The sequence below is a fragment of the Mustela erminea genome, chromosome 14, assembly GCF_009829155.1.
Source record: "Mustela erminea isolate mMusErm1 chromosome 14, mMusErm1.Pri, whole genome shotgun sequence".
Lineage (NCBI taxonomy): Eukaryota > Metazoa > Chordata > Mammalia > Carnivora > Mustelidae > Mustela > Mustela erminea.
The window spans coordinates 89459987-89469654 of record NC_045627.1 but is presented as its reverse complement, the minus strand read 5'-3'; the positions used below and the strand labels follow the sequence as shown (position 1 = coordinate 89469654).

The 9668-nt window shown below is 59.7% G+C and overlaps 1 protein-coding gene across 10 annotated transcripts in view; it reads left to right on the top strand.

The window, feature by feature from the left end:
- The first annotated feature begins 3685 nt into the window (after nt 1-3685).
- The window catches only part of EBF3 (EBF transcription factor 3), a 116958-nt gene continuing 110975 nt past the window's right edge, over nt 3686-9668 (top strand). For 6 of the 10 annotated variants that reach the window (XM_032312998.1, XM_032312994.1, XM_032313001.1 and 3 more), the window contains exons 1-5: nt 3686-4373; nt 4479-4635; nt 4999-5062; nt 5753-5808; nt 8811-8884. In XM_032312998.1, the coding sequence (XP_032168889.1) occupies nt 4240-4373; nt 4479-4635; nt 4999-5062; nt 5753-5808; nt 8811-8884 (485 nt within the window). In that variant the 5' untranslated portion in view covers nt 3686-4239. The remainder of the gene's footprint in view (nt 4374-4478; nt 4636-4998; nt 5063-5752; nt 5809-8810; nt 8885-9668) is intronic. The other 4 variants (XM_032312997.1, XM_032312999.1, XM_032312995.1 and 1 more) reach the window with 2 other exon arrangements.

Here is a 9668-nt window from a genome sequence, read left to right as displayed (position 1 = left end):
AGGCGGGCTCTGCAGCTGGCCTCACTCCCTGGGACTCTAACTTGGTCCAAGTTTCAGGATGCCTCTGAGACTGGCACCAGCCCGCCGCCGGCTCTCCAGGCCTTGCATCCCGCAGCAGTGGAGGCCCCGGGACTGGGGAGGTACAAGGGGGCGGTTACGTCCGGCACTGGCGGAGCGGCCCCTCGCCCTCCCCGAGTGGGTAGCGGCCGCGGGCGGAGGGGCTTGACGCGCGCGACGGCGGGGCACGGGGCGCTGCACGGCCCGCAGGGAAGCCGGGCTGGGCCTGGGCGCGGACGCTGCCCGGTCGGTCGTACCGCCTGGCTGGGCCTCGGTAGTGCTGCGGGTCAGCGGCCAAGCGCCGCCTCTGCCCCGCGCTCCGCACGCCGCTCCCCGCGAACAGGGCTCCAGGGGCGGCGGGCGCTGTCTCTTTAAGGTCACTGCCTGCTCCGCCACGACGTGGGGAGGACAGCTGGGCACTGGCCATCTGACTGACTCCGGCGTGACATCTGGGAGCCCACTGGTGTGTGGCACGCGAAGCGCTTGATGCCGCTATTTAAATGCAAATGTGAGGGGGCTCATTGAAGCCTCTCCCCGTAAATCCGCACAAAAGGAATACTTCCCACCCTCCGAGGAGGAGGAGGCGGCGGCGGAGAGGCGGCGGCGGCGCAAGGGCCACCCGTGCAAATCGCGTTGAGCGCGGGGCCCTGAGCGGTCGCCGCCGCCGTCGCGGCCCGCGGGGTTCCCAACGAAGGTCAGGCCCCGCCCGGACCGGCCCCTGGGCGTCTGTCTGGCCCCTGGGAGCGCTATGTGAACCGAGGCTGGACGAGCGGCCGGGCCTGCCTAACTTCCAAAGTGTCAGCCTGTCTCTCTGCTTCTCCGCCCCTCCTCCCCACTCCCCACCCCCATGGTTCCCCTTCCTGGGCGTTTAGCTCCCCTAGTTCCCGAGAAACGGAGAGAGGCGGGGGCCCACTCCAGAGGGAGGAGGCCGGCGCAGGGCTGAGCTCCAGCATCTCTCAGGGCATCCAGGAATTACCCTGCAGGCCCCCTCTTCCTCCCCAGCCTGGGTGCTCAGTCCATTGCTCCTCTCCGCTGCTGCTCCCCCTGCTTTAAAGCGAAAATCTAGGGTAGGGTGAGGTGGGGGGTGGTAAGGGGTTGCCTTTCCAGGAGGCTCCCCAGCAGGCCCGGGTGGAGACCCAGCCCGGTCGGGCAGTCCTTGTGCCCACAGCTCAGAGCCAGAAGTGGAGTGACAAAAAAGATAAAGTTGGTGAATGATAAAGACCGTATTTTCCACGCTTTGGGTGCGGGACCAGATGATCTAGAAAATGAGCTGAAATGGATTCAGCCTCCGAGCCTGTTGTGAGAGCAGCTGATTCCCCCATTTCGGGCCAGATGGCTGCTGAACACAGATTTGCATTCATTTTCGCTTAATATCGTCCAAAATAGTGGGGCAGCTGCATTTGTTGTCAAAAAGGTTTAAAACCCCTTTTCTTTCTGGGGCAGGATCGTTACCTTATGTGATGGGCTTATACAACTTCTTTCCCCTCTTTAGTCAACAGTATCAGATTTAGAAGGATTTGTTTTTAAACCTTCTAATTTGGTAATCAGATTTAAATCGCCTTGGCGCGTGTAATCTGAATTAAAGATACTGTAAATGATTTTAAGCATGATACTTTCGTTAGTGCAAGGAAGGGGCACCTCCAAGGCGGGCTGGGCATTTTAGGAAGTGTGCTACAAAGGAAGCATTGTTTCCTATTTCCAACTTCATCTTTCCCGAAAAGGCACTTTGCATATTCTGACAATAGCGCTTGCCTGGCCGCTGGCCCTGCGTGAGCCCCCGAAGCAGCTAAACGCGCAGAGACAAAGCAATTTCTCAACCCCACCCTACACCTATGGCCAACTTTATTTTGCATCGTCCGTCCACGAAGAAAGTGTTCCTTTCCCCACTCAGTCTGAGGTGGGTGGAAAGCTCTGGGCTTATTAGGAATACAGAAATTTTCTTTTAATTTATCGTGAATAGTTTCCATACACTTTGATTTAAGGTTATTAACATTCTATAGACAGTGGCATCTTTAATATGTGGCGATCGCTTCTAAAGACTAATCTCATTACCCTCAAATAGTCATAAAATATGATTTTATTATACTTACGTATTTAATTAGACGGCCGGCACCGTAATGGATTTTGAGATGGGACTGGCGCAACAGCTTTGATAATTCACTTATCTTTGGCAATAGTCATTAACCCCCAACACCAGCAAAATAGATTGCTTTCCAACACACCTTTTTTTTTTCTCACCCCTTCCAAGAGGCGTGGGGGTCCCCAGATAACGTAAATCGGACTTCGCTTTTTCCCGATTAATTAAAATATTAACGTACACACACTGCCAATTCATGGGAAAAGGGAGTCCCACCCCATAGCGGGCGGGGAAAGGGTGCCCTGCGACACACTTGCAACCCTGAAACCTGCTTTGGTTTTGTTTTAATCGAAAGGGCCTGATTTCTCTCGGCAGGGAAGTGCCAGGACAGCTCCTGGTTGTCCCCTGGGTCTCTGCTCCGTGTCGTGCAGACGTCCTTGGGGGGGGGGGGACAGTGCGCCTAGGTGCGGAGTCCCCGCGGCAGGAGCTCGGCCGCCGGGCCCACGCGTTGCCCGTGTCCCGCTGCCCTCCCGATTCCTCGAAACCAGGTCGGGAAGCTGCGCGCTGCGCGCTCACCCGGGCCCGGCGGTCCTGAGGGCAGGACCCCGGCGCCCGCGAAGTCCGCTCGGCTTTTAGAGAGGCCGGCGCCGGGGAGGTCTAGCTACCGCGCAGGGCGCGCAGCCGGACACCCGGCTCCGGGTCGCCGGAGAGGCCGGGCGCGCTTCCTGTCGGTCCGGAGAGCCCGGAGCCTTCTTTGTCACTCGCCGCGTTTAAGCCTAGGCCGGGGGACGGGGGCTCCCCGTGGCCACCGGGAAAGACAGAGCATCTGGCAGAGCCGGCCTCCGACGTGGGTCCTCAGCCCGGCACTCAGCAGCCTCCGCCAGGGCAGAAGGCACCGGCGCCCGGCGAGGCCCAGGCGGGGGCAGACTGGCCCCCCAGCCGCCTTAGGTCTGTTTAGAAACCAGACTGGGCTGCGCGCCCCGCCTTGGCGAGGGAGCCCTGCCCTCCCCCCCGCCCGCCCCCCGCCCCATCCCCGGTCGGTCGCTTGCCCCTGCAGCCCCCTCCCTGCGGCCTGCCTGCTTCTTCCCGCTTTTCCTGTTGGGCGGCCCCAGGGCGAGCCGAGGCCCTTCGCGTTTAGTGCCTGCGTTTGGGCAAGTTGGGGGCGCTTCGCTCGGCATTTTACCCCCTCCTCCCTACAGCGTTTCGACTGGGTGGCTGATTTGGGGCGGAGGTGTTCGGGGGCCCGAGCAGCAATGGTGCAGTGGCTGTTTGTTTCACTTGGAGATTTATTTGGGCGAGGAGTAACTTCCTGGGCTGCGGGTGGGCGCGGGGAGCCGCGCAGCGTGGCTGGGGGCGGCGGCGGCGGCGCTCGGTGGCGCTCGGTGGCGGCGGGGCTCGCGGGGCTCGCGGGGCTCGGGCCGGCTCGCGGCGCCGTCAGGCAGTCAGTCAGCGAGCGCGGCGGCGGCGGCGGCGGCGAGGGGCGCGGCGAGGGGCGGCCGCTCCCATATATGGCGCAGGCGCCGCCCCCCGACGTCACCCTCTGACAGCGCCGCTCCCGGGGGCTTCGAGTTTTGGCTCCCGGGAAAGGGTCCATTCCTCGGGGAGAGAGGGCTGAGTTTTGTGCGCCTCCGTCCGCTGCGCGCGCCGCTCCAGGCCCCGCCGCGCCCCGCCTGCGCCCGGGACTGCGCCGCGGCACTCACTGCCCCGTTTATTTGTCTTTGGAGCAGGCGGGCCGCGCCAGAAGCGGGCGATCCCGCAGTGTCCTGCAGCCGCGGACGCCGCCCGGCTAGGATGACAGCACGTTGAGCGCGCAAACAACAACAACAACCACCGCCTCCGCGGCCGCCGCGTCCCGCTCCTCCGAAGCGCCGCCGCCGCCGCCGCCGCCGCCGGGGCCGCCGCTCCCGCGCCCCCGGCCGCCCGGAGCGCCCGGCCGCTGGTGCATGTCGCGCCTGCCCGGGACGGGCTGAAGCCGGCGGCCGGCCGGACCGCAGGCGCCGAGCAGGGCGAGCGCGGCCAGGGCAGCCGCCTGCCGCCGAGCCCCGAGCGCCGCTGCTCGCGGAAGCGCTTTCGGCCGGGAGCTGCGGCCGCCGCCAGCAGGGTTCATGTTTGGGATCCAGGAGAATATTCCGCGCGGGGGGACGACCATGAAGGAGGAGCCGCTGGGCAGCGGCATGAACCCGGTGCGCTCGTGGATGCACACGGCGGGGGTGGTGGACGCCAACACGGCCGCCCAGAGGTACGTACCGGCCGCCCCCGCGCGCCCCGGCCCCGGCCCGGCCGGGTCCCCGCAGCCGGCCGGCGCCGCGCGCCTCACCGGGCCGCTGTCTGTTTCCTCCCGCAGCGGCGTGGGGCTGGCGCGGGCGCACTTCGAGAAGCAGCCGCCCTCCAACCTCCGGAAGTCCAATTTCTTCCACTTCGTGCTGGCGCTCTACGACAGGCAGGGGCAGCCGGTGGAGATCGAAAGGACCGCTTTTGTGGACTTTGTGGAGAAAGAGAAAGTAAGTGCAAACCTGCAGTCACACCCTCCGTCTTTCTGGAAGCGGGAGGCAGGCGGTGCCCGCGCGCGGTGGCCCCGAGTGCCCCCCTCGGCGGCGGGGTCCGCTCCGCGAGGCGCCCCCGCCGCCGCCACGTGCGGCCGCCCGGGCCCGGCGAGGGCTGCGCAACTTCTCCGCGGCCCCGGACTCGCGCGGGGCGAGGAGGACGCTGGGCTTCCAGCGGGAAAGTGACATCACCGCGCCGCTCCGAGCTAGGAGTCCTGCCCTGTGTGAGGCCCCAGGGCCTCGGTCGCGGAGGGGCACCGGGCGCGGTCGCCGCGCCGGACGCCGATCCCACTAAATGCAATTATTTATCGTTACTTTCAGGAGCCCAACAACGAGAAAACCAACAACGGCATCCACTATAAACTCCAGTTACTGTACAGCAACGGTAAGTGGCCGCCCGCCGCCTGCCCGCCCCAGCCCGGGCGCGCTCTCCCTTCCCGAGCCGGCTCAAGGACGTAAAGATTTTGAGATTAAAATGACATGGATGTAAACACGAAATCTTCTCATGGCATAGAAGGAAAACAAAACATAAACGATCAATAAGTCGATGGCACTTCACATGATTAACCGGTGAGGCTTGAAGCAGAAAGCGAAGAGGGGGGATCGATAGGGGCTTCCGCAGGGCGTCGCTTTAAAGTGACTTTTTTCAATTTTGCAAATTAATGTTAATTCTTGAGATGGGGGTAGCTCCATCAGCCGAGCAGAACTTACTTCCTGTACCCGAGTTTTTAAAAAAATCCTCGAGAGACATTAGAAAGAGTTCAAACTCTCACTCATTTGGTGCTTTCTGTTTTCTAAAAATAAATGACCACATGGGCCCCCCCGGTGTGGCCACCAGGCCTGCTGGCAGTCCGGCAAATTTGTTACACCTTTCAGTGCAAACCCTAAGCCTCTCGAGGTTCTTAATTAAGGGAAGAGAGCAAGAGAAGAAGTGGTTGGGGTTGTCTTCTTGCCTTTCAAACGGCATGCCTGAGTTTTGCTGCATCACCGCCGGCAGCAGTTCTGAGTTACGGACTTCTGGGCCTCAGGTGCCCTCGCCAAAATCCTGATGAGAATTTGTCCCTGTTTTTTGCAGGAGTCAGAACGGAGCAGGACCTGTATGTCCGCCTCATAGATTCAATGACCAAACAGGTGAGAAAGTTTAAGCCTTCGCACCAGTTTGCGCTGCTCGGTGGGCTTGTCCTGGGGTTGAGAGGAGGGTCGTGACAGATGGATCTGGTGGAGTTGTTTTCCGTCTAGTTTCCTTGACATACTAATGAGAATTCCATATTTATTGGAATAAATGATGCGATTGGTAAAACGGTTTATGTTGTCGTTAGAACAGGACATCTATGGTTTCATCAGATGGCATGTGATTGGGATAAAATTCTGTCTTAATTAGTTATGGTGATTAATATTTGACAGAAAAACTTCAGGATGCTTCTCCTATTGTATATTTTTTAAACGTTTCTCTCTCTGCTTGGGATCATTTCATTGATTTTTTTTCCCCCTCTAACAAAGGCAACTAACTCCTTTCTAAAGCCCATTGAGTTGGACTTGATTAGTTCATTTTTTTCTCCTTTCCAGTGTGATGGTCTAGTAACGCGAGACGTTGATTTGGATTTAAAAGTGAAATGTGTTGGGGTGAAAAGTCACCTTGTTCTCCGCTAGTGCGTCTTCACCTCTCAGCCTCCCCTCTCCATAATTCAAACTCCCAGCTCCAGAGGTCACCCACATCCGTCCACTGCTCTGGGAGCAGCTTCTGCTTCCTCTTCCACCCTCTGTCATACCTTGTAAATAACATAATTACAAGCGGTTCCTTATTAAATTATTTAACCTGTCTTGGTCAACTTTTCCGATGATAACTGTTGGCTATCAGGAATGTGATTAACTGCAGAAAAAGCGCTTCATTGCTTTTTGATGTTGTGCAGTCTCTGGCTGGTTTTGTGCTGGGTGGTACGTTGTTGTGTAGTCCTTGTAAAGACCCCCCCCCCCATTTTCTTAAAATAGTGTTGGGGGAGGAGAAAGTTTAATGTGTATAGTAAACTCACTGGGAACAGATTGATTTAACATATACTTCCAAGGTGGGCTTCAGGCTTAGAAATGAAAGTAGCACCTTCATTTTTGATGCTAACTTTAAGAATTGGGAGCCAAGTGAAAAAGAACTCCTTGGGGTTTCCTGCAGCCCAGCACGCTTGCTTCCTACTCTCTGCTCAGTAATTGGTTTTTGGGTTTTACTTCCCCTTTAAAAAGTTAGTCCTTACCTAGGCAACAAGCGGGTTGGATTTTAATGTCTGCCACGTAAAACAGTGTGGTTTTCTTTTAGAGTAAAACAGATCTTCCAGGTAAACTACCCTGTTTCTGACAAAGATGGAGGCAGTGTGCCCTTCGGTAATTATTCCACTCGGATCCAGAGAAGCCTCTGGAACTAGGGCTGCTCCTTGACAGGGTGCTTTTATTTCCTTTGTATATAAGGGCTAAATGTTGTCAGAAACCGCAGTGGTCTAATTAAGAGGTTGATGTAGACAGTGCTAAGTTTCTCTGTTGCTTACAGCAGGAGGCTTCGTTTTAAGTGTACTCTTATTGTCCGTTTAGTCTGGTACCTTTGCAACATAAACAGGGCTGAAAATAAAGGCATTTAATCTCCTCTCACTGACGGGGAGGTGGGGGGGAGGAAGAAATAGCCCAGTAACTGATCAAAGAGTCAATGGCGCTGAACCGACAGTTTATGGATTTCTGTTTGTGCTACAAAATAAAAAATAAATCAAATATAAATACGGGGGATCCATCGGAGGACAAGCCGAGCTCTCAGAAGTGCTGGTGCCTGCCTCCGCCAGGCGCCCTGCAGCCCCAGGCGGCCCCTTGGCCTAAGGTGACACCCATCACTTCTGTGGTTCCGAGCAGATCCGGAGGGAGTCTGGGGGAGAGGGGCTCGCTGGGACCCTTCCCTGTTCCCAGAGGGCTGCCTCGGGCTTTCTCGAGAAAGGGCTTTGTCCGCCTGGAAGGGGAGGAAAGTGTTAGAAGTGCCCGAGGAGATTGGAAGTAATTTCCAGATAATTTTCGGTGGGGGGAGGGGACTGGAGAGGAGGACTCCCCTCCCCCTTCCGTGGAATTTTCTGCCGGGAACTAGTGGCTCCCCGCCCCCGGCCCCTCCCCCAGTAATCCCCCCCCCTTTTTTTCTTTTTCGGCGAGGCCGGCGGTGGGGCTGGCGCTGGCGGCGGAGCGGGCGGCCCCCAGGCCCCCGGCTCGGGTTCCGGGCGGCGGAGCCGGGCCGAGCGCGGTCGTGAGCGCACCTAGGGCTTCGCACCATCTGGCGGAGCCTCTGCTCAAAACCCACCCGAGCGTGTGCGCAGACACTGCCTTTTTACCCGAGAAAAATCATTGTTAGCAGTTTCAAAATAAACACCAGATTGGCCATTAGCACTTTCTTTCCAAATATCATCCGGCGGCGAGCACGTGGCCGCGCGGGCCCGGCGCCCCGGGGCCCTGAGCACTCCTGCGGGCGACCGGCGCGGCCACGTGCGGCTGCAGCACCCCGGGCCGCGGGCCGCGTTCGGAGTCCGGCCGCCAAGGGCCTCGCGGGGCGGCCGGCGGGCTCGCGCGGCGCCGGGGCGGGAGGCCCACCCTGGGCACCTGGCTTCGGGAGGCCGGCAGCGGCCGGGGCGCGCGGGCCTCAGCTCGAGCACACTGCTGCCCGGCGGCTCCTCCCCGCTTCTACGGTCGCGGCGCCTTCTGGCCGGCTGCTTCCAACGCGCAGACTGGAACTCCGGGCAGACAATGGCCCAAGGACGCGGCCTGGCGCGGGCAGCCGAGGGGGCCCGGGCGCCCCAGCCCCTTCGCTTCCCGCGCCCCGGCCTGGGCCTCCCTGTCCCCTCCCCCCTCCTCTTCCCAGCCCCAGACCCAGCGCGGCTGGCATCCTCCAGACCCCAAGGCCCCCCACGCAGGCCCGGCGGGCGCCCGCAACGGAGGCAGGCTGCCTTGGCCCAGCCCCGCTCCGGGGTGACTCTGCCGGGAGGGTGGCCTGGCCGGGCCCTGACGCCTCCCCTTGCCCGCCGTGCACCTGCCGCCTGCCAGACCCGCAGCACCCGGGGCGACCGGGCGCCAAAGCCGCGGACGCCGCGTAACCCCCGCCTCTGCTTGTCCCCCCCGCGCAGGCCATCGTGTACGAGGGCCAGGACAAGAATCCAGAGATGTGTCGCGTGCTGCTGACCCACGAGATAATGTGCAGGTGAGCGGCGGGCGCGGGCAGCGGGGGCGCGGGCGGCCTCGGCGCCAGCTGCGTCTACAAAGGACGCTGCATCCAGGCGCCACCACCCCGCCCGACCTCGGGTAGGGCATCGATTGAAATGTGATCGGCCCCAGTCTGCGCCGGGCCACCGAGGGGCCGGGTCTCATCTCCCCCCGTGAGGACGCCCAGCGCGACCGGCTGCTCAGCAGAGCGGATTAGTATGTTGGCCGTGTCGCAGCGGTGTAGTCAAAAACCGAAAACAGGTCCTGCGTGGTGCCTCTGTCCCCGATGCGGGAGGAGTCAGCAGCGCTCGGAATGGTTTTACTACTTCCTTCTCAAGCCCTCGCATCCGGAGATATACAATTGTCTGCTGTTGATAAAAAGGAAACTCTTTTGTGCTTATTATAGAGCTCGTGCATGTGAGAATTGGATCGCGATTCTGTCAGTTAACCTCTTCCCCAGAGCAGCCAGGCATCGCTCCGATTGTTGTTAGACTGTGTGCGCCTTCCTCGAGATCTCTGTCAGAAGAGCAATTTCCCACCTGTTTTTTCTAACTACCACAAGAGTTTCACCCCTACATGGCAAATAAAAATGCATCATTGACTTTGTATGTGCGGCATGTGAAATGCTGTTGCGAGGAGCAAGGACCTGCTTCCAGGCTACAGTAGCAGGCCGCGGACTCTGAGGGGCATCCTCTGCCTGGCTACGGGGCCTGTTGCCTAAATGCCATTTCTGAGCAGACATATTGTTACAGCACTAATATACAAAAGCTGACTTTTTCTCA